The following is a 25,257-nucleotide window of genomic DNA, read 5'->3' on the forward strand; positions in this document are numbered from 1 at the left end:
GAAGACTAGCTATAATATAGTATCCTGATGGAATACTGAAAAAGAAAAATTAAGGCATATAAATAAGTTACTGACTTCAGTTAATAATAATATATCAATTTCGGTTCATGGATAAATGTAACAAATATACCATATTGAAATGTAATATGTTAAGAACAGGCAGGGAACTGGGCATTATGGCACACCTCTGTAATCTCAGCAATTTGGGAGACTGAGACAGGACAATTGCAAGTTTAAAGCCAGCCTGGGCAACTCAGTGAGACCCTGTCTCAAAACTGTTAAACACCAGGTGGGAGGCTGGGGTGGTAAAATGCCCTGGGTTCAATCCTCAGTACCACAATAAATAAATAAATGGGAAAACTGAGTGTGTAGTGTATATGGAAACTCTCTGTACTATCATCTCAACTTCTTTGCAAATATAAATTGTTCAAAAAAGTAAGGTCTAAAAAATTGACTTGGTTAAAAAATAATAATTTGACCATTCGGGGAAATCATATAGAGTTTCTTCAGAAAAATCGAAACTAGAACTATCATAAGATCCAGCAATTCCATTTCTGACTACTTATCCAAAGAAGTAGAAAATAAAGTCTTGAAGAGACATATGTTCACTTATGGTCATAGCAACACTATCCACAATAGCCAAGAGGTGGAAGCAGCCCAAATGTCATCAAGAGGTGAATGGATAAACAGAGTGTAATATATAAGCACAATTGAATATTATTCACCTTTTAAACAAATGACATTCTGACACATGCTGCAACATGAATGAACCTCAAAGACATTATAAAGACAATACTTTATGATGGTATATTAGTCCATTTTCTGTTAATAAAACAAAATACCTGATGCTGGGTACTGTATAAAGAAAAGAGATTTATTTAGGTAGCAGTTTGGGAGGCTGAAAGTCCAAGATCATGAGGCTCATTGGTTCAGCTCTGTTGAGGACTCCCTTGGCTGGGTTACAACATGGCAGTTGACATCATGATGAGATTTTGTGAGAAAGGGAGAGATCACCTTTCAAGATCAGAAGCCAGAGAGACACCAGGGAGAAACCAGTAATGACCTCCCACTAGGTCTCACCTCTTAAAGGTCCCACCACATATTAATATCACCATACTGGGTACCAAGCTTCTAACACAGGAATCATCAGGAAACACTCAAACCATAACACCAGGCAAAGTATGTTCCTTAAACATTATAACTCTGCAAAAGGGTCCAAGCCGTGGGGAGGGCTTGTGATCTCTTCGAGGCAGGCTTCCCTGCTCATTGTGTCTGGGTTGGGAAGCCTCCTGCCTGTTCCACACAGCACAAGTGCCTACCCCTCCCAGAGATCGATCAGCTTCGTGGATCAGGATGATTCCACGGGGAGGCATAGTTCTGAAGTGTATTCACCCCAGAAAGGAGGGCTGACCATTCCAAGGGGCAGTGGGCAAAGCAGCCTGGGTTTTTAGGTTCACCTTCTGTTTCTTCTCCAGCCCCAACTGCCCTTTCATGCCTTCCTACCTTTGTCTACACTGTTCCCACTACTTCTAATGCCTGTGCCTACCAGTGTATTCTTCTCTGCCTGGAAATCTCCAGCACAGCTTCAGGACCAAATTCAGATGATCCTCCACTTCTTTTTGTATCTGTTATGGTTTGGATATGAGATGTCCCCCAAAAGCTGCTGCATTAATACAGGAATTTTTAGAGGCAAATGATTAGATTATGAAAATCGTAACCTAATCAGTCCATTCTAGTTTGAATAAACTGATTCTGTGGTGACCGTAGGTGGGTGGGATGTGATTACAAGAGGTGGGCCACCGGGAGCTTGCCCTGGAAGGTTTCGTCTTTCCTGAGGCTCTTCTCCTCCTCTCTCTCTCTCTCTCTCTCTCTCTCTCTCTCTCTCTCTCTCTCTCTCTCTCTCTCTCTCTCCCACCCCTGGCAGTCATGAATGGAGCAGCCTCCCTCCACCACACCCTTCCACCATGATGTTCTGCCTCACCTTAGGCCCAGAGCAATGAAGTCAGTCAACCATGGATTAAAGTTCTGGAACCAAGAGCCAAAATAAACTTTTCTTCCTCCTCTAGGGTTGTGTGTGTGTGTGTGTTTAGTACTGAAGCACTTAACCACTGAGCCTCATCCCTAGTTTTTTATTTTCCTTTTTATTTTGAGACAGGGTCTCACTTAAGTTACTTAGAGCCTGGATAAGTTGCTAAGGCTGGCCTTGAACTTGGAATCCTCCTGTCTCAGCCTCCTAAATTGTTGAGATTACAGTCTTGTGCCACCGTACCCGATAAAATTGTTCTTGTCAGATATTTCTGTCACAGCAAAGAAAAACTAACACAGTATGCATTAGTACATTGGACCTTTACAATTGAAAATAAGAATTCCTGCCTCCTTTTAAATTTTTTAAAAATTATAATCAGGGGCTGGGGCTGGGGCTCAGTGGTAGAGGGCTTGCCTAGCATGTGTGAGGCACTGGGTTCAATCCTCAGCACCACATAAAAATAAATAAATAAAAGATCATCTATACCTAAAAAAAATATTTTAAAAAATTATAATCATGAGACAGCGTCTAACTAAATTGCCGAGTCTCCCAAAATTGCTGAGGCTGGACTTGAACTTGCAATCCTTCTGCTTCAATCTCCTGAGTTGCTGAAATTACAGATATGTGCCACTGCGCCTGGCGGCACCACCTACATTTTATGTATGAGCACCCCTGGACTACCAAAGATGAAGTGTCTCTACTAAAGTCAGCTCCAGCAGGCAAGAGACCGGGGTCCTAACTCTGGCTTGGCCACTCATTCACAGGATAACCTGGGGCCACTCCCTCCCCCTCTCTGGGCCTCAGTTCTCTACCTATAACATGGTAGGGGTTGGGGAATTATCTGAGAGGGTCCCTGTTATCCTGTCTTGCTTGATGCTATGGCAACAAAAGAATTCAAAGAGCCCCTTGGTGTTGTCTATGCTGGATCTTATTTCCCTTTGGCCTGATTCCAAGAGCGAGTGCTGTTTCCCTCTGCCCTCCTCCCACCCACCATCTCTTTGTTCTTCCTGAGACAAAGCCTCCAGCCTTTCTGCTCCCCAGGCAGCTGGGCTTCTGGCCAGCCAGCCAAGTGGCAGCTGGGACTCAGATGAAAGGGCCCTCAGAAGGCTACCTGTGGCAGAGTGCCCAGCCCAGGCCTGGCAGCTCTGGGCCCAGCTGTCCCGTGAGACATTCTGCCCACCCCTTCCACACAAGGCTCCCATTGTGAGCCCTGCAGAGGAGGACACTCGTGTCAACCCACAAGAATCACCTTCCATTCCCTTCCCTCGGGCCCCACAACAGCTTAAGAAATAACCAGGTCTTTAGGGAATGTTCCAGGATGGATGGGACTGGCCTGACTCCATGCCAGGCGGTTTGGAGAGTTTTATCCTGTTTAATCTTCAGAACAATGCGGGTTGCAAGTACTGCCATTCTCCTTTGAGAGAAGAGGAACATGTATATGTGCCTACTATGTGTCAATCATGGTACCAGGCACTGGGAAGAGAGCAGTGACCTAGGGACAAGAGATGACCTTGTTGGCCTCACAAATAAAAATCTGCTTACAGAGTGTGAGCAGTCTTGAGAAGAAAGAACTAGAAACTGTAGTTATAGATAGATAAAGAACGGATAAATAATGGAGGATTCATTAGTGGGGAGCCAGGGCAGGTAAGTGAAGAGGTGAAGAGGGTGAAGAGCAGTTCAGTGGAAGGAGGGTAGGGTACAGTGGGGTGCACAGGACCCTGAGCTCTGAAGCAGGAAGCATGTGCTGAGTTAGAGGAGGAACAGGAAGAAGGAGGCCTGTGACAGAAGAACAAGGAAGGGCACCCCCTTTTGATTATCTTTGGCTGCAACACCCTGTTAAAAAAAAAAAGCCACATTATAAACCACAGGGCACAGTGGGCACACCTATAATCCCAGTGATTGGGGAGGCTGAGGCAGGAGGATTACAAGTTCAAGGCCAGCCTCAGCAACTCAGTGAGGCTCTGAGCAACTTAGCAAGACTCTGTATTAAAAAAAAAAAAAAAAAAAAAAAAAAAAAAAAAAAATTTTTTTTTTGCAGTTTGGCCAAATAGGGAAGAGGATAATCTGCCTTCCCCAAACCCTGAAGAAGTATAGGATTACATACAAGAAAAACAAAAGCAGAAATATGTATTTGTATCATGCTGTGTGGGGTTGTAAATCATCTTTCTTTCTTTATTTCAATGCTAGAAACCAAATCTAGGGCCTTGTGCTTGCTAGGCAAGCCCTTTACCACTGATCTAGGGATTGAACCCAGAACATTCTTCCATTCTACCCACCTGTGAGCTCTATCACCAGTCCTTTTCTTTTGGAATCTTGGCTAACTTGCTCAGGCTGGCCTGGAACTTGTGACACTTCTCCCTCCATCTCCCAATTAGCTGGTAGGATAGGAGTGTGCCCCTATGCCCTCCTGGTTCTAAATCTGGTTTTCAGATCCTGTTGGCATCCTCCTGGTGCCAGAGGCCAAGGTTCTGGGAGACGTTTTCATGTCAGACTGAGATGATTGAAACAGACGCTAGTTAGGGGCTCCCACTCTGAATTAAGGGCTACTTGCTCTTGTTGAGAGTGAAAGTTGACAGGCCACACCCCCACACCGAGGTCCTCAGGGCATCCCGAAGGCTGAAAATGGAAACTGCCCCTCTCAGGTCCCTCTGCACTGGGCTGACTCAATCAACACGGACATCTCCTGGCCTTTCTCTCGCTGCAGACTCTTCTTTAAAAGCTCTACTCACCTTCAGGGATCTTGAAGAATTAAGTTTCTTCAGTCGTCCTTCAGAGCTGACTTTGGGTAAAACCTATTTTCCTAGTAATTTGACTCTTGATTATTTTTGGAGCAGAGCGAAATAGCTTAGCCTCTTGCTCTCCAGGTTGAGGTTGGAGCTGCCAGATAACATGATTGCCTGTGATACCTAAGACAGGCAAGGCTCCCTGTGGCTAAGAATGGAGTTTCAATCAGGTGAGCATGAATATACAGGCAAAACTTTAGTCAGAATAAGGAAAGGGGGAGGAGGTTTCACCTCCAGGAAAAAGAGACAGCTCTGATTGAGAGAAAAGTTAGAACTGTCCAAGAACAAATGAATGGCCCAGCCCTTTACTGAGACTGGGACAGGAATGGTAAAATATTTAAGGATTTTTTTTTTTTTTTTTTTTTTTTTTGGTGTAATACTCTTGCAGATATCTTTTGGCATCCCCCTGCACCTGGTGTCTACCGTTGATCTGGTTAAGAGTAGGGGTATGAGAGCCAGGTGGCACATACCTGCAATCCCAGTAACTCAGGAGGCTGAAGCAGGAGGATTCCAAGTTGGAGGCCAGCCTCAACGCTTTAGCAAGGCTCTAAGCAACTTAGTGAGACTCTGTCTCAAAATAAAAAAAAAAAGGTTGGGGATGTAGTTCAGTGATAAAGCACCCCGGGGTTCCATTCCCAATACCAAAAACAAAACAAAACAAAATAAAACACACACACACACACACACACACACACACACACACACACACAAACCAAAAAAACAAACAAACAAAAAACCTTTGGTAACATTATGAATTGAGAGATTTAATCTGCCATTTTGTCCCCTATTATCCCTGTAGGAAGTTAAAATGAAGGAAAAAAACTAAGAAATAGCTGGATAATGACTGGGTCTTTAAAATTTTCAGTTTGAAAGTTTCTGCTGCTGCACTGGTAATACAGCTGCTGAGGTATGATTGGGCTTCCTTTTGAAGCCCTCTATTTGTTTGAGCCCCAGACCTAGGAAGCTCCTTTCTGGAGGGAGCTGGCAACCTGAGTTCCTGAGTAAGGTTAGAACTTGCTTTTGGGGCTGGGAGTGTAGCTCATTGTTAGAGAGCTTTCCTAGCATTCACAAGGTCCTGGGTTCAGTCCCTGGAATTGCAAAACAGAAGAAAGAGAGTTTGTTCAATTTAGCCTTGATTGGGGCTGGAGTTGTGGCTCAGTGGTAGAGTGCTTGCCTAGCATGTGTGAGGCACTGGGTTTGAGTCTCAGCAACTTATATGAGTAAATGAATAAAAAGTAAAGGCCTATTGACATCTAAAAAAATATTTAAAAAAATTTATCCTTGATTAAAGGAAACAGAGACCAAACCTAGAAGGTCAGGGTTACCTGACCTTGTAGACCTTCTTATTTATTTATTTATTTTTTTGTGGCACTGGTGATTGAACCCAGGGGCACTCAACCACTGAGTTATATCCTCAACACTTTTTATTTTTTATTTTGATATACAATCTCACTGTATTGCTCAGGCTGGCCTGGAGTTGTGACCCTTCTGCCTCAGCCTCCTGAGTTACTGGGATTATAGTTATTGCCACCACACCCAGCCCTTATGGGCCTTTTAACTGTAAGAAGGCCCTCTGGTACAGGACTGTAATCCCAGAGATTTGGGAGGCCAAGGCAGAAGGATTGCAAATTCAAGGCCAACCTTAGCAATTTAGGGAGGATCTAAACAATTTAGGGAGACCCTGTCTCAAAATAAAAAATAAAAAGCCACCATTGTGACTCAATGGTAAAGCAACCTTGTGTTCAATCCCCAATGCCAAAAAAAAAAAAAAAAAGTATGTTCCTGCCATCATTTTTTGCAAAAGTTGAAATGCAGTCTAAATGTCCATCATTTGGGGACTGGTTAAATAAATTGATTAAATAAGTAAAGTACGCCTACATAGTAGACTAATAATAAATAAATTAATTAATTAAATAAAGTATATCCACATATTCAAATACTATAAACCACTGTAAAAGAATAAGGCAGGTCTCTATGTGCTCATACAGGAAGGCCTCCAAAATAACAAAAGTAATAACAGTAATTAGCTTATCATTATTTACTACATTGATAATTTCCAGAAGGATATACAGCTGGACTCTTTACATCAGATATATCTTTCCCTTGCAATCTAAAGAGATCCATGGGTGCAGATGCTGTGTTACATCTCTTCCATTTGTGTTTCTGGATCCACCATATTCTTCTCCCCAAAAGGCCAATTCTTTTGCAGGTGTATTCACAGGTTCCCAGGTCCTCTGTCTCCACCCAAGTTTTTTGCCAGTGGAATCCTAGCAGGAGGTCAGAAGCAAGAGGAGGCTACCATCAGAATATCTGGGCCCCTCCTGACAAGTCCCTGAAGGTGGCTGTATTCCTCTTCTGAAGGTTAGGGCCCCTGACAGGCCATTCTCTCAAGTTCTGGTATAGCTCCCTTCCTTGTCCTATTAGCTTTTTACTAGTTTGGAGAGTTACAGCTATTCCCTGTTGCTGTCTCTAAACCCTACCAAACTTTATCAAAAGTTCCTTTATGAGGGGCTGAGGCTGTAGCTCAGTGGTAGAGTGCTTGCCTAGTGCATGTGAAGCACTGGATCCAGTCCTCAGCACCACATAAAAATAAACAAATAAAATAAAGCCATTCTGTCCATCTACAACTATAAAAATTATTTTTAAAAAGTTCCTTTACAGTATATTAGGACAGGCATTATTACCCTATATACATGTATGAAAAAAAATTTAAAAATATTTATCACTGTCAAAAAAAGAGTTAATGGTAAAAACAAGTAAAAGTGAGAAAAGAAAAGTTCCTTTATGAGAGCCGACAGTGGTGCACACCTGTAATCCTAGCAGCTTGGAGACTGAAGCAGGAGAATGAAGCGTTCGAAGCCAGCCTCAGCAACTTAGCAAGGCTGTAAGCAACTCAGTGAGACCCTGTCTCTAAATAAAAATAAATAAATAAAAAGGGCTGGAGATGTAGCTCAATGGCAAAGTGCCCTTAGGTTCAATCCCCAATACCAAAAAACAAAACCACAACCCAAATGTTCAGGAGTTTCTCAGAAGTTTGCTTCTGCCTGCTCTATCTCTTTAGAATGAGCTACTCACTGAACCTTATATCAATCTTATAGTCAGTTTATCTTATAGATTGATTACACACTGAAGTTAGCTAGAAATGGACAAAACCCCTCCTTTCTTGAACACTCCCTAGTCTCAAGTATCGGGAGAAGGTCACATTGCAGAAACATTGACCACAACAAAAACTAGACAAGTCACTCTTATCAACACAGAAATTTTGATAATTTATATCTTCTTTATTCCTGCTCAGCTGTGTGAATGAGGTAAAATGCACACAGCCCCCACTCCAGAAGAGATTACTTTCAAAAATAATGAACATCTGAGGTGCTCACCTATCTGGGACCCATATCCCTTTCCTTGAACAAATTATATAAAAGATTCTTCAGGCAAAGTGTTAGATGGGTATCAAAGGTAAGGGATAGCCATCTCTCAATAATGCCAGCTTGCTGCTAATGAAGCTCTTTCTCTGTCACTCTGCCTCTCCATTCCTTGACTCTATCAGTTAGTAGCAAACAGAACCTTGTGTGGTTACACCCATGAGGTCATTTTATATGCATGATTGAGTTTCATTCTAACAATCCTATAAAGTAAAGAAGAATTTTTAGCCACATGTTATAGAAGGTAAAGTTGAGGCCCAGAGAGGTGAAGGGACTCACCTGAAGTCCCACAACTGAGTAGTAGTGGAACCAGGACTGGAAAACACATAGGTTGGGCTCTAAAGCCTGTGCCCTTTCTCCAAGATGTCTAGTTCATTCACATTTTTATTTCCTGTGCTGAGGATCAAACCCAGGGTTGCTCTGAACTACATCCCCAATGGACAGAATGCCTTTATTTAATTTTTTTTTTTTTTAAATGTGGTGCTAAAGATCGAACCCAGTGCCTCTCACATGCTAGGCAAGTGCTCTTCCACTGAGCTACAGCCCCAACCCCCAACCCTTTTTATTTATTTTGAAATAGTGTCTCACTAAGTTGCTGGGGCTTACCTTACCTTGCATCCTCCTGTCTCAGTGTCCTGAGTCCCTGTGATTACAGATGTGTGCCACTGCATCTGGCTCATCCTTGTTCTTTTATATACCCTTGGCATTTCTTGGGTATTTCATCTTTGACACCAGGGAAATAAGGAAGGACCCATTCCTGATATCCAAGACCAGTATTGCCCTGACCACTAGATTTGAAGGAAGTCATTGCTGAAGTTCTTTTTCATAAGACACTATTCCTTCCCTTCATGACATTTTTTTGTTTTGTTTTATTTTTAATTTTGTTTGTTTCTTTTTTGTTTTTTGGTACCACAGGGGTAATCTACCACTGAGCTGCATCCCCAGCCCATTTTTGTTTTTATTTTGATTCAGGGCCTTGATAATTTGCGAGGCTGGCTTTGAATTTGTGATCCTCTTGAGTCACTGAGATTATAGGCATGCGCCACTGCACCCAGCTATGGCACGTGTTCTTATTTAATATCTGTCCCCAGGTCCATGACAGCATCTGGGCTCTATATCTGTTTTGTTCAGTGCTCGCTTCTCCCTGCTTAATATAGTTGTTTACTACATTTCAGGCCTCAAATAAATATTTACTTAGTGAAAAAATGACAAAGGGAAGGAACAAATATCTTATTAAATCAGCCTAACGTCCGACATTTTACAGGATTTATCCTATTTCTTCCCTTTTGCAATGATCTTATGTGGTACATTGTAGTCCCATTTTGGTGATAAGGAAACAGGCCAGAGAGGGACTATAACTTTCCCAGAGTTACTCAGCCCTGAGCCAGAGTTCAAATGCTGGTCTCTCTATTTCCACCACTGCTCTGTCCCTCACTCAAGCGTTCCCCATAAGGTAAGAGGAGGAGGCGCTAATCAGTGGAACTCATGTGAATCGTTCTTGGACAAACAGAAACTCAGGTAGCAAATAGTGTCTGCTGCAGCAGCTCCCCTGCGACCAGCCACTCCCAGACATATGCTCCCAGCCCAGCCAGGAAGACATCCTCTTCCCTAGACATATGCTCCCAGCCCAGCCAGGAAGCCATCCTCTTCCCTGTTTGCTCTCGGGCTCTAGGCCCAGTTCTACCTGGTCTGATATCTAAGAACACAGTGTTTCTCACTTCTCTGCAGGGCTGCCTGTGGCTAAAAACCTGCTCTACAAGCTTTCTGGGGCGGACCTTGAACACTTGGCACTGTATATGGTGCATGCTGACCAGTTTATTAGCTTCTGGTAATAAGTAGGGTCAACTGGGAATGAGGCTTAGGGGGAATCACAAGCTTGAGGCCAGCCTGAAGAATCTAATGAAACTGCCTCAAAATAAAGTCCAAAAAAAAAAAAAAAAAAACACACACACACAAAAATGATAGCAGGGGCTAGGGCTGTAGCGCAGTGGTAGGAGCGCTTGCCTCTCATGTGTAAGGCACTAGGGTCAATCCTTAGCACCATATAAAAATAAACAAATAACATAAAGGCTTGCCGTCTATCTACAACTACAAAAAGTAAATAAATTAATTTTATAAGAAACAACAGGGGGGCTGAATGTGAGTATCCTCCTGATCTCCCAGGCCTATACTATGTACATCAGCCTAGGCTGAGACCTGGGAGGATCTTTTTTCCTTTCCCCTTGGCTTTGAGACCCTGCCCACTGCCCTCTCTAAAATCACTGCCTTTCAAATGGGAGTTCTGGGATGCTGAGTAATGTTTTGTTTTGTTTTAGGGTACTGGGGGTGGAGCCCAGGGCCTATGCACATGCTAGGCCAGCGCTCCGTCATTGAGCTACATCACCAGATCAATCTTCTTTTTCTTGAGCTGGGGGCCGGTTACGCAGGTATGCTTACTTTGTGAAAATTATTTGGGTACACTTCTCTACATGTAAGTTATACTTCAATAAAAGACTGGTTAAAAGAAAATTGTCTCCCATGCCTGCCTCAGGGATCCCCGCCAGACCAGTGGGCCCCGTCATCCTTTCTCACTACTCTTCCAAACACACCCAGAGGACCTTCTCATCTAAGAGTTTCTGATTGAATCCTGACCAGCAAAGTAACCAACTTGGGCAGTGACCCAAATCCTGGGACCCCCAGAGTCCTCAGGCACTCTGTTCCTCCCTCCCTCTCAGAGTCATTTTGTGATGCTCCTAAGGCCTCTCTCTGGCCCAATCTGAGTGAGAGCTTCTTAGATATTCTCTCTCCTCCTCCCCAGACCCTCTTTTTTAGGACATGATGACAGTATCTGGCTGGGAGGGCCAATTTCCAGATGTCTGGCACCATATGGAAACTAGTTGTTTCCTAATTGGCCATTGTCACTCACAAGAGCACCGCCCTTGCCTAGATTTCTGTCAACTAGTCCTCCTCAGGTTCCTGGAGAGCAATGAACTACGTCCCTTCCAACTCCACATTCCTCGGTTACCCAGCCTAACTGCAGGCCACAGCTGATTACCCAACACCCTCTCTCACAGCCCTAGGACACCTTAACCCTAGAGAAGGGGAGGAATCCTTCATGGGGGTGGGGAGATAGCAGCAGACCCTCCTGGTGGCCAAATCCAGCAGGAGTGCTAAAGTGGGCTCTTGGAGTAACTAAGGTCTATGCCAGCTCCTCAAACAAAAAGAAATTCTTAGGAAACTATCCATGTTCACAGAGGATGAGGGACCAGAGGCTCAGGGGGCCCAGCTGCAGGAGCCTGACCAGGATCACTCTGTGGGGCTGGGTGGCTACTGCTACTGTGGTCACAGACAGGCTCTTGGCCATAAACTTAAAGAACAATCCAATCACCTGGGCTTCTGGTACTGGGAGCAGGGACCAGGAATAGATCCCTGCCAAAGACGTTAACAGAAATTTCTCCAAAAGGGAGAGCAAGGGTAAGGAAAGGCCAGAGTCCAAAAGCAATTGTCTCTTACTATAGGGTGAAATTGAATCAAACTTTGATAGGAGCTTGAACAGGGGCAGAGGTGCCACCCATTACACACTTTTCACTCATGAAATTTGAATCATACTATTTCACAAGATTCATCTAAACATGTAAGCACTTCTTATTCTCCCCATCTAATATCATGAGGATTTCCTTCATATTGTGAACTCTTCTGTACCAATTTTTCTTTTCTTTTTCTTTCTTTCTTTCTTTTTTTTTCCATTTGGTACTGGGGATTGAACTCAGGGGTACTTAACCACTGAGCCATATCCCTAGCCCTTTTTCAATTTGAGATAGGGTATGGCTAGGATGCTGAGGCTGGCCTTGAAATTGTGGTTCTCCTGCCTCAGGTTCCCAAGCAGCTGAGATCGTAGGCATGCACCACCGTGCCTGGCCCTTTTGTTTGTTTTTGAGATGGGGTTTTTCCATGTTGCTCAGGCTGGACTTGAACTCCTGGGCTCAAGCAATCTACCTGCCTCAGCCTCCAGAGTTGCTGGTACCCTGTGTCAGAATCTGCATATCTTTTTTCCTTTTCGCTACTGGGGATGGAATACAGGGCCTCATGCACCCTAGGCAAGCCCTCTAACACTGAGTTATACTCCCAGCCCTTTTTCAAAAGTTCTGCTTATTTTCTGGGATTTCAAAGATGGAAACTTTGAAACAAGTTTCTTCTATCTTCCTTTAAAACTGGCTTTGAATAAAACCTATTTTTCTACCACCTGACTTCCAATATTTCTGTAGCAGTTACCTACCCCTAGACCCACCTCCATCCCGGTGGTAAAAGAGCCTCTGGGCAACCCTAAAGGCCCATCAAAACGCTCCTGAAGGAACGTGCTAGCACTGGGAATCCTTCCCACACAGAGGGCTCTGAGGTCTTTAGACTTTTCGGCCCTGATTTGTCCCCTACCCAGTCCCAGTCCCGAGGCCCCACGCGAGTGGCTGGGGGAGCACAAGAGCTAGGCAGGAAGGGAAGAGGTGTCCCCACTCCAGGCAATCTGTAGATGGGAATTTTGCTGGAACACTGGCCTGCACCAGAATTATACACGAGTTGGAATTACCTGACAGTAAATGAGAGTCGACTCTCAGAAAACGTATGGAACTTACAAGGATTTCACCCGAAAACAGCAAAGAAGGAGTCGAGTCTATAGAATAGTTTCGAAAAGCACAGTAGCAGGGGAAAAAGAAATCAGCTCAGTGCTTTTTCCTAAGTCAAGCCCTGTTAATAAACCAGCTCCAAACACCATCTACTTGATGATAGGTGTCTTAGAAAGATGAGAGGATTTTTCCTCCACCGGCCCCAGTTTCACAGGCTAAGGAGGTAGACGATTTTGAGTCTGGAAAACCGTGTTTCCCTTTGCTTGCTCTGTCCGGCGCCCTGGGACTGAACTGCGCCGCCCCTGAGCCCGCGGAGCCCAAGACCTGGTCCTGCCCGGCAGCGCCCTCTGCTGGCCGGAGTCGTAGAGGGAGGCGGTATGCCTCTGGCTGGAAGGTGTTCCAGCCCTCCTGGAGTCCATAGTCTTCATCCACTGAACCTTCAGACAAGAAGAGGCCCAGCGACCCTTGCACCTGGCATGGGAACCTGCCCTACAGTGGGAGGGAGGCAATCTGTTCAGAAAGGTCAGCCATTGCAGGTGAGACAGGACCTTTAGGGGCGAGATTGGAAGAGGGGAAGGGAAATTTTGGAAAAGTTACTGTGGAATTTGGGGAAAAGTGCGGCCCATCAGTCTCTGAGCTTCCTGGAGAATCATCAGTATATATCCTTGTTATATTGCTCCTTTTAACTTTTGCTCAGGCTGGTGTTTCTGCCTGGAAAACATTTCCCAGTCGATTATGGTGGTGCACGCTTGTAATCCCAGCTTGGGAGGCTGAGGCAGGAGAAACGCAAGTTCAAAGCCAGCGCCAGCAACTTATTGAGGCCCTAAGGAATTTATTGATACCCTACCTCAAAATAATAAATAAAAAGGGATGGGGATGTAGCTCAGTGGTTAAGCAGCTCTATGTTCAATCCCTAATAGTAACAAAATAACAAACTAGTTCTCATTTTCCTTCTCTTTTGTATTTTAAAATATTAGAGAATTTCCAATTGTCAGCCTGAGCAATTTAACAAGACCCTATCTACTTTTTTATGGTACTGGGAATTGAATCATCCAGTGGATGCTAAACTGCAGTCCCAGGCCTTTTTATTTTTTAATTTAGAGACGGGGCCTGGATAAATTGCTGGTCTGAAACTTGGGATCCTGTGTCTCAGCCTCCCGAGTTGGTGGGATTACTGGCCTGTGCCAAATGCCAGGCTTATGATCCTGTCTCAAATTTTTAAAAAAGAGTGGGGCTATATAACTCAGTGGTAGAGCACTTGCCCAGCATGAGCCGGGCCCTGAGTTCAATGCCTAGTACCAGGGGGAAAAAAAAGTTAGAGAATGAACATATAAATATCCATATACCCATTCCTCAGCTTGAAAAATAAGACCTAACTAATGTTAAAGTGCTTTTGTACTCCTCCCTTTCCCCTTCCCTCCCCAGAAGTGTCTCTTTCAAGTCTTGTTTTTCATTCCTATACATGTTTTTATTTACTGCATATCTATGCATTCATAAGTGATATGTAGATGCATGTTTAGTTGTCTGTCCTCCCCCATCAGTCTCTGAGCTTCCTGGAGGCCTGGACTATGTTTGGGAGTAACTCCCCTGACCAGCCCAAAGTTTGGCATAGAGCACAGTTCAGGTTAGTTTGAGGTAGGATAGAGGGAATAAGAAAAAGGTAGGAAGGACACATAATGTAAGGTCAAGGAAATAAGATTTTAATCCAGAAATGCTATATACTTTTCCAGGTCTGTCACTCCCAAATTTCTGGGAAATCTGTTAATTTACCTGAGCATTGTTAATTACTCCCCCCCATAAGTCAAGTAAAGAAAGATACAACAGTTTAAGAAATGCATAATTTAGGGGACTTTCCAATGCTATCTTTTGATCAGATAATGAAGACCATGTCTGCCTAAGGATCCAGAGATTGACCAGACCACCAGAAACCACCTTGGGATCACCAATCTGAAATCATTCCCATACCCAGTCCTTTACCAAATTTCTTTTAAAAGAAGAGCCAGGAACCTCCCAAACACCTTTCTCTCTCTAGGTGGCCCACATTCTCCCTTGAATGTATATTCCTTGCTTTACCTCTGAAGGTGTCTCCCTCTTGAAAATGCCCATATTCTCCTTCAAATGTGACTCTACTTTCCTAAAGAAATCTCTGTCTATGCTTCTGCTGAAATTCTTTTTCTTCATGCATTCCCAGAACCCTGTGGGCATACATGAAGTTGTTCTCTCTGGGAACAACTCAGACCCTTCTTTGGAGCCATCTCTTCCCCCATGACAAGTTAATTTGCCAGCAGGGACTAAGACCAGAAGGGCTGCTGAGGTCATGATAAGACTTTGGACTTTATCCTGACTAGTGATTTTTTGCTGTACTCTGTGGAATCTGTGTGTATGTGTTGTTTGTGTTTGTTTTTTGTTTGCTTGTTTTCAGTACTGTGGATTGAACTCAGGCCTTACACATACTAGGCAAGTACTCTACCACTGAGCTACACCCCTTTTTATTTTGAGACATGGTTTTGCTAAGTTGTCCAAACTGGCCTCAAACTCGTAATCTTCCTGCCTCAGTCTTCCAAGTACTTAGAATTATAGATGTGAGCCGCTGTGCCTGGCTCTCTGGTTCTCTTGAGGAGACCTGAGGACTAATGAAGACCTGAGGACTTCTTCATCCTGCTTCACCCAAATCAGTTTCTTCCTGCATTGCAAGAAGATTAATTGGGAAGGGAAAAACCATGGAGAAACCAGAACAGGAGCCTGTCTCTGTAAATCTCTGGCTAGAAAGGGAATGAAGGCCGGAAAGGACGACTAAGGGTGGCTTGAGAGATGGGAGCCTGAGACAGTCTGAAGAATGGTGTTCACTGATTGAGTTTTGAGTAGAAACTCGTTTGTCCCCAGCAAACCCCCTTCCAGGATTTGTCCGACTCTGGCTGGGGTCTAAACCTGGGTGGGGGAGGGCAGTCCTGTAGGCAGACCAAGAGCTCTCCTAAGTGAAGGTGACTTATGGAGTGACTCTGTCAGGGACTGACCATGGTGAAAGGATGCAGCTGAGCTCCTCTGGGTCCTGGGGTGGCATTGACAGCTTTCCCACTGAGCACCACCTATGGCCAGGGCTTCCAGGAGCTCAGGAAAGATGTGCCAAATGAAAAAAATGAAGGAAACAGTGAAGAAATATGGAAGGAAGACAGACTCCCACACTTTTCTTTCACTCATCCTTTGAATCAGCAAGCATGGAAATAAGTCCTGAGCTCTGGAAGTGCTAGGCAGAAAGAAGAACAACACCTGGTTCTTAGGCACCAAGGACTCCCAGGTAAGGGCAAGACAGACATGTGTTTGGTCAATGACAAGTCTTGTCTGGTCACAGAACTTAAAAGTATCATAGGCTTGTAGTAAGTGATATATATGGCAGGTGATGTCCTTCCAAGGGAAGGAACAAAACGTGGCTGGAGATATATTTTGGGGTCTCAGTTTTCTCTTCAGTGAATTGTAGGGGCTGGGTTGCAGGCTCACCAGAGTCTTGCAGTTGTGACAATCCTAACATTTGTGCTTGATTTGGGAATACTTTGTGAACATATCGGCCCCTCTCTTCTACTCAGCCAACACAGAAGCTGGCGCTGGGAGCTAATTGCATCAGCTGGAGGAAGCACTGGCTTTTCTCAGAACTGGGGGAGGGGTGTGACAGAGAGGAAGTTGGGAGTGGGGCTGGATGGGAAGACTTGCCAGCTTCCTGGGTCCACTCTGGTCAGCAGAGTTTGTAGTGGATTCTCTGAACAGCCAGAGATCCATATTCCCAAGTAAGCAGAAAAAACCTGGGCCTTGTGGGGTGAATTGATCTCCAGGGAAAGGACCTTTCCACTCCCTCTATAAATGCCTCTTCCTTAGTTGGTCATTTGGCTCTTGATACCTCCAAATCCTCCATTCAGAGGGGTTGTATTTTTCAACTTGAAAGATTCTCACTGGGGGTTGAAACCAGGAGCACTCTACCACTGAACTACATTCTCAGCCCTTTTTATTTTCGTTTTATTCCCAAAATTGCCCTGACTGACTTCAAACTTGTGATCCTCCTGACTCAGCCTCCCAAGTTTCTGAGTGAGTGTGCGACTGTACCTGACAAGATTCTTCATGTAGTTCAATTCCTCCACTTTCCAGGTAGGAGTCTGAGGTCTCCAAATGCTGAATGACTTGCTTAAGGTCATTCAGTGAGTCAGTTGTCCCTTTAGGAATCCTTTATGATGGATAGCACTTGCCATTCCTTCTGCCTGCAGGACAAATCTAGCAGCCAAGAATGTTCAGGCCTCAGCACAGTTGTTTCTTCTTTCCTGGCCATTTAAGAACCATGTTTGAAGTTAGGCATCCCCAGGCTGCCATGTGGTAGGCCCTGGGCAGAGCTTGAGAATATGTATTTCTATGAGCTCTGGGGCCGTTAGTTACTGCTGGTCTGCAGATCACACTTGGACTCGCAAGGCTTGTTACCTTGTTTTTTCTCCCTAGTGTACATCACAATATGATGTTGATCACATTTATCTGTGCATATGTTCATCATGGTTCTCTCCTAGTAAATAAAAACTGCCCCAATTGCCCAGACCTCATCTTCCCTCATCTGCTCTCCTGTCCTGTTAGATCCCAGGCCCAGCCGTGCTGACACATAATAGGCTCTCAATACACTGGCTTCCCTCTATGAAAAGCAGGGGATTGGAGCATACTGTATTGGCTGAGTGGTGGTGGGATGGGGCAGATTATGACTATAAGGCCCCAGGGAATATCTTAACTCCTTATGTTTTCTGGCCAGGACTGGAGTGAAACTGTAAAGAAAAATAGCCTGAGGAGCCAGGTGTGGTGGCACAAGCTCATAAACCTAGCCAATTTGGTGCCTGAAGCAGGAGGATAGCAAGTTCGAGACCAGCCTGGGCAACTTAACAAGACCCTGTCTCAAAAAATAAATGAAGGCTGTAGCTGTAGCTCAGTGGCCAACCACTTGCCTAGCACACATGAGGCACTGGGTTTAATCCTTAGCACCACATTAAAATAAATAAATAAATAAATAAATAAATAAATAAATAAATAAATAAATAAAATAAAGACATGCTGTTCATCTACAACTACAAAATAAAATTTAAAAAAATAAATGAATAAATAAGAAGGGCTGGGAATGTGACTCAGTGGTACTGGGTTCCTCCTTAGTACCCCTTCCCCCAAATAGCCTGGGGAACTAGAGATGTTACTCAGTGGTAGAATATTTGCCTAACATGTGTGACACCCTGGGTTCCTTCCATCCTTAGCATCACACAAGCACATAAAAAAAAAAAAAAAAAAATCCTGGGGCCCATGGACATTAGGTGATATGTTTGTATATAGCACTTTCACACTGAAAAGCTTGTCCCGACCTTGGTCTGTGTCCATTCTGTAGCCACCTGGCCTCAAGGCCAGCCAGGGTTACTTGGGGTCTGGCAACCCCAGGTATCACCTGATCATCTTATCCTTGCATCACATTCATACATTGTTCCTGGCCTGGACCTTGAGGACTTTTACCCCAGTCTATCTGGGGCCAGTTCAGTTTGCCCAGCTTGGGGCCCTCAGGGTAAGGCCATAGACAGCTCTGCAGAGGCCATTCCAGAAGGCACCTCACTCAGCCTCAATTTCCTTGTGGAATAATGGGAGGGAAGACTTGGGAAACCAAATGAAGCTTGAGGTCTAGTCCAGCTTTTGCTGCTTCTTTCCCCTCCTTTGCTGGGATTTTCCACCTGTGATGGCCCTGCTGGACCAGATGAGGCATCTTTAAGAGGAGAAACAATACTGTACCCGCTGAAACACCCTATGTTTCCCCTTTCCTGTCTTCTTCCTCTTTCCACACCTAAAACCTCCCTGAGTCCAGCCTGTCCCTTTAGCACTCCATGTCTGTCTTCTACTCTGACACATGACTGGCAACATTTTAACTAAGGTCTTCTGTCTGCCAGGGAGACCTGGAGGCAGTCTCAGTCTGTAGCCTGCTGGCTAGGTGATCCTGGTTAGCCAGACCTTCCCTCACTCCTTCCTAGGCCTCTTTGTGTCTTCTGCACTTATTCATACACATAGGCCATTTTGTTGCCTAATTGCTAATTCACTCACTATCTCCCTTTTCCACTTCGTTTACTCATTCATTTCCCTGGTTCAAGCTTGAGAACATATCTGGAAATAGAATGGCCTCAGATGGGACTAAAATGCACACACAGGCAGAATAACACCGTAAGACACAGTAACCATGTGATTGGGAAGAGTCTGAAAATCTCTAGTGGAGAGACCTTGACAAAGATCAGCCTTCTCAGTTTTATATATGGGGCAATGGAGGCCCAGGGCTACCAAAGGTCACTGGGCAAAAGAAGCAGGAGGCAGCTGCTGGGGCACTCCTGGCAAGCCCCCATGCCAACATCAGCACTCCCAGCCTACAAGCAGAACGCCATGTTTGCCAGTTCTGAGTTGGTAACCCTGGGGCTGGGTTAAAAACATAAGAACTAAGGCAGGGAGTAATGCCCTTAGGGACCCGGACATAAATTCAGAAGAAGTTACAAAATCAGGACTGAAAAGGCCTTCCTTTCAGAGATTTCCAAACCTTTCAGTTGACTATGTAGAGGCTGGGGCCCAGGGAACCTGGCTGCATCCCAAGTGGTCTGTGGGTGGCACCAGAACTGAAATGAGTGTTCAGTCTTATGAACTGTCTGTACCCACTGCTCAGCAACCCTAGATATTTGTATACAAGAAAAGCCCCATTTTCTTTCTTTCTTTCTTTCTTTCTTTTTTTTTTCCTATTTCCTTAATAACAGGGATTGAGCCAGAAGTTCTCTAACACTAAGTTACATCCCCAGCCTTTTTTATTTTTTATTTTGAGACAGCGTCTCACTGAGTTGCCATGACAGGCCTTGAATTTGTGATCCTCCTGTCTTATCCTCCCAAGTAACTGGGATTATAGGCATGTGCCACCTTGCTCAGCCCAGAATTAGTATTTTCTTGAGGAGAAAATATTTGAAAAAATTTTTCCTCATTGAAGGGAAAAAGCAATGTTAGAAGACTGGAAATGAATTCATCAAAGGCTTACTTAAGTGTTCTTTTTTGTTTTGTTTTTTTTTGTTTGTTTTTATGGTACTAGGGATTTAACCTAGGGGTGCTCTACATCCCCAGCTCTTTTTATTTTGAGACAGGGATCTCACCAAGTTGTCCAGGCTGGCCTTGACTTGTTATCCTCCTGCTTTAGCCTCCCATATTGCTGGGATTACAGGCGTGAGCCACCATTCGAAGCTTTTAGTAATCTGTCAAACTCTTTTTTGTGGGAGGCCCTGATGATCAAACCTCATGATCATGCCTCACACGTCAGGCAAGCACTATACTACTGACCTACATCTCCAGTCTTTAATATTAATTAACTTAGAAAAATTGGTGTTTTCTACTCATAGTTTAGAAAACAATTTTATGCAAATTATTTACTCTGCTGACTGATTGAGGTTGATACTGGGATAATGCATCTTGTTAAGAGTTTTGTTCATAGTCAAGTTCATGGTGGAAAAGCACCATCTATAAGGAAGACTGTCGGGGACATGAGCATGGCCAACATTCAGACCCCTTCTCTCTTGACTTCTGGCCCCCACTTCAGTGCTCTTTGCCCCATACCAAGCTATTTCATTTCATGACACCCTTCCCTTGTTCGTTTCACAGTCACCCCAGATTGAAGAAGTGAGCTGTGTGCTTTGGGAGCAAAGATGCAGTTTGACCTCAGGAGACCTGAAAGGATTATTGACTGCCCTGCGGTCAAGTGCACCAGTTGCCAAAGGGAAAAGCTTTAACTAGTTCTGCAACCTGCCAATGGAAGAACTGGGCTCTTGCTGAGGCTGTCATGTAGAACTGAAATGACAAGCAAAAGGCTGGCGGATCTGTCCCTGGGTAGTGGATCACCTGATACAGACCTTCGGACCCAGACCCTGGGATTGGCTTAAAACAGGGCTGTGTTGACCCAATAATTAGGCCTTGGCTTCCTGTCAATCTTTGGTCAGATCCAAAGCCTACAAATAGTGCTGGGGCAGTCTTCCCAGCTCATTGTGTAAGAGCAGGCAAGCATGCAAGTACTAACCAAGCGCTACCCTAAAAACTGCCTGTTGACTGTCATGGACAGGTACTTGGCTGTGGTGCGCAACATGGAGCAGGTGGTGATGATCCCCAGCCTTCTGCGGGATGTGCAACTGAGTGAGCATGGGGGCCAGGCCCAGAAGGGGGCCTCTGATCTCTACACCTACTTCACCATGCTCAAGGCCATCCGGATGGATGTGGAACACGGGCTTCTGCCAAGGGAAGAGTGGCAAGCCAAGGTGGCAGGTTGCAAAGCTGATGAGGCTGAAAATGAAGCTGCTGAGACAGAGGAAACCAAGGAAGAGAAGGTCTCGGGAGAGCTGGACCTGGAAACCCAGTTCCATGTGCACTTCTCCAGCCTCCATCGCATCCTTACCCACCTGACTGCGAAAGCCCAAGAGGTGACGAGAAAATACCAGGAAATGACTGGACAGGTCCTGTAGGCCTCCAACTCTAGGGAAGGTAATGGTGGCTATGCTAATGGGTCAGGGTCCATGGAGAAACATTCCAGGGGAAGAGGGAGGGGTGGCTTTGCTCTCAGACAGAGTCACCTCACATCAGGTGGTTGGTATCACCCAGAGAGGGCTCAAGACTGGGTTCGCCTTCCTATTCTTCTGACTCAGTATTGATGAGTAATGGCAATGAACTGTTATGGAGACAAGAAAAAGTGGCCTGTGAGTACATAACTCATGGGCACAAATGTATTTGTGCTATGCATGTGTGCATTTATTAGTAAGTATGTGAATGCTTATACATGTATGAATAGTCTCATTGTCAGCTTCTTTAAGAATCTGATTACAGCCAGGCATGGTGGCACATGCCTGCAGTCCCAGTGACTTGGAAGGCTGAGGCAGGAGGATCACAAGTTTGAAGACAGCCTTGGCAACTTACGAGACCCTATCTCAAAATAAGAAGTAAAAAGGAATAGGGATGTAGTTCAGTGGTAAAGACTAACTGGGTTCAATGGTCAATCCCCAGTATTAAAAAAATAGAAAAAAGAAAAAGAAGGAAGGAAGAAAGAAAATAATTAAAGCTAGATGTTCTCTCTCTAGAGATTGGTATTATAAGCATGTAACTCTATGTATAATTTCAGGGGATACCATCCACTAAGTTCTCTCCATGAGTCCTAAGAACCCCTGATATATATTAATAGCTTCAATTTGAGTATATATGTGTCAATACAATGTCTAAGTGTCTGACATAGAATTATCTTATTTAATCTTCACAATAACCCTACAAAGATTAATTTTATTTCTTCCATTTTACAAATGAAGACACTTACCCAAGGCAGGTGTATCTATTTAGGTGTGCATTATGAATTCTATGTATGTGGCAGTGCTTGCCAACATTTCTTCAAGTCACAGAACATGGAAAATTATATTTATACGGCACATGGTGGGTAGGTAGGTAAACCTGCTCACAGTACTTCTGTAAGTGGCAGGAGTGCTCCAATTATTCCAGGCTGCATCCAGCCAAATGGAAAGCGGAGGAACCACTATCTTGGCACTTAGATCTGTTCCAGGTACACCAGAATGTAGAAGCATGCTGTTGGGAAGCCCTGCTGTGTGCACATATGCATGCATGTTGGAGTCTGGGCCCATATATCCATATGCAGAGGGGCTGGAGTTGTGAGGTGTGAATGAGCTGCAAGCTAGACAAGCAGGTAGTAATGTACGGTAGGAGGCAGGAAAGGAACTGAGAGAAATTGGACCATAGCATTGCCATGTTTTTGTTTATTTGCTTTTGAAACAGGGTCTCACTAAATTGCTTAGGGCATCATTAAGTTGCCAAGGCTGGCTTCAGATTTATGATCTTCCTGCCTCAGCCTCCTGAGTCACTGGGATTACAGGTGTGTGCCTCTGTGCCCAAGCCATCTGCAAGCCTATGCCACCTGCCAGCCCTGCCTTCATAACCTGGTTTTATCAGTTATAAATCACCTCTATGTCCATTGGAATCTCAAAACCACCTGATGTAGGTATGTGGATGAGATCTGTATCTTCCAGTTTACTAGTAAGGAAATTAAAGTCAGAGAAGTTAAGTGACTCACCAAAAGTCACATAGTAAGAAGACAAAAGCAAGACTGGCTTAACTTTGAACTGAGTATTCTTTCCATTACATCCACTCTCTATCACTCTGTAATGATAGGGAATAAACATGAGACACCCCAGCACCACCACCACCATTTCCACAAAGCCTACAGAGAATTCTGCTCCAGGTACTTTTCCAGCTGTTTTCCTTTCTCCACCTCAAACCTAAACTGTCAACTTCAACCCTGCTTCTCTGACCCCTTGAGGCTTTCTGGGATGCCTTCCAGAGGTTCTTCTTGAATGAAATTGAATTGGGTAAACAGCCAGGGGGCCTCAGGGGAGCGGAGCTCTGGGTTCACATACTGCTTCTACCTCTGAACTGAGGCCTTGGAAAAGTCACTTCATTTCTTTGTTTCAGTTCCTTCACTGCATAACGGTAGTAATAAAAAATTACAACTGGCATTTGAATACTATTTAAATCACTTGTATATTAATTATCTAATAAATTATCATTACTTTTTACAGATGAAAAATCTAGAGGCCTGAAAAGTAAAATGAGCCCCAGGTTACTCAGTAAATGGCAGAGCCAATATGTGAATTCTGGCCTAACTCTAGTCTTATTTTTTTCCTCTACATTAATGGATTTTCTGTCCTCCTTAGAGCCTAGACTGCAGAAGGGAATTGGAGATGGCAGTCCTGGTAGAAATCCAACTTTTTGACCAACCAAACAGCCATAAAGACTATACCAGCTATTTTATACCACAGTACTTCAACACACTCAACCTCATTTTCATTCAGGGATGCAATATGGTTTGACAGGTATTTAAAAATCTGGGATCTTGGCTCGGCTCTGACATTTTCCTTTGTATGGTCCTAGACAACCTATTTTACCTTTCTGCATCTCAGTTCCTATTAAACATAGAGGAGAAATTAGACAAGTGATCTCGGCTGAGAATTTCTGATTCTTCTTCAGGGCTGAAGTGTTGCCAGTTTTTCAACAGCATTAACAAAATTTTTTCCCATTGCTCTTCCTATTTTAATAGTTATATCATAGTGTTTTGTTGAATTTAGACTCATTCGGCTTTTTAAAAAATTTCTGCACTCCACAGATCACTTACATGAGAGAAGGCAGACTGTGATGAGGACTTGCAGCAGTTCATCAGCCCTGATTCCAGAAAGACCTGGACATGCAGCTGAAGTGAAAGCAACTGTCTCTGGGATGCTTCCCTACCTCCCTCTGAGCACCAATTTGTAGCCTCCAGTCATTGCTCACCTTTAGGTTGTGTGTTGCTACTCACAACTTTTCTTGTTCCTCTTACCAGCTCAAGGTGGTGGCTGGTGGTTCATGAGGGACTAGACAGTCTAATATGACACAGAAGAGCAAAGGTATTAGCATATGACCAAAGTTCACATCCCTCCTCTTGGCAGTCATCTACGATGTGATCTCAGGTGTTATTCACCCACCGGAGTCTAAATAACCTCATGTAAAAAATGGGGTCACCCTACCTCACAAGGTTACAAAAATGAAACAAAATGAATCAAAACAACCTGTATATGAGAAATTATTAGATATTGTAAGAGACTGATTTTTCTCCCACCTTCCCCTATGTGTTTGCTTTAATCCTTGATTTTTATCCTCTAGAACTGAGGTAGCAGGTGTCCCTTGGGATGAGTGGCTCACCCTGTTATACATGCCAACCACTGATGAGGCCAAGCAAGGTGAACTACAAACCTATTTATTGCAGTAGCAATAAAGAAAAAAAATACCTTATATTTATACATCTCTTTATTATTTCTAAAGCACTTTCTCCAAAATTTCACTTTTTTACAAGTGGTACTCAAGTAAATACGCTAATTTGATTTTTCTCAGAAACCATCTGCTTTTATTCATACTGCCACCCACTTTGAAATCAGGTATGCAATTTTACTAATCTCCAAAAACTATTGATTATAAAATTTGAGCTTGAAAACATAAACTTTTTGGACAAGCTCTTAAAATTTTTTGGGGGTACTGGGGACTTTACTTTAAAACCCTGGGTACTTCACCACTGAGCTACATCCCCAGTCCTTTTTATTTATTAAAAAAAATTTTTTTTGTCAATGGACCTTTATTTAGTTGTGGAACTCAGTGCCTCACACATGCTAGGCAAGTGCTCTACCACTGAGCTACAACCTCAGCCCCCCCTTTTTTTGAGACAGGGTTTTGCTAAGTTGTGGAGGCTGGGTTAGAACTTGTGATCCTCCTGCCTCTGTCTCCTAAGTTGCTGGGTTTATAGGTGTGTTCCACCATGCTTGGCAAACATTGGAATTTGATAAGCTATAAAG

At 44.0% G+C, this 25,257-nt stretch overlaps 1 protein-coding gene and 1 pseudogene across 2 annotated transcripts in view; both read left to right on the forward strand.

Moving 5' to 3' along the window:
- The window catches only part of LOC306640671 (coiled-coil domain-containing protein 43-like), a 436,234-nt pseudogene that overhangs the window by 122,339 nt on the left and 288,638 nt on the right, over positions 1-25,257 (forward strand). The gene's annotated exons all lie outside the window — the stretch shown is intronic.
- On the forward strand, positions 20,862-24,529 carry THRSP (thyroid hormone responsive). The gene is made up of 2 exons (XM_079105103.1): positions 20,862-21,367; positions 24,042-24,529. Exon 1 carries the CDS (start codon positions 20,896-20,898, stop codon positions 21,346-21,348), a length of 453 nt encoding a protein of 150 aa, XP_078961229.1. The 5' UTR covers positions 20,862-20,895; the 3' UTR covers positions 21,349-21,367; positions 24,042-24,529.

This window comes from Sciurus vulgaris (assembly GCF_902686455.1).
Source record: "Sciurus vulgaris genome assembly, chromosome: 11".
Taxonomy (NCBI): domain Eukaryota; kingdom Metazoa; phylum Chordata; class Mammalia; order Rodentia; family Sciuridae; genus Sciurus; species Sciurus vulgaris.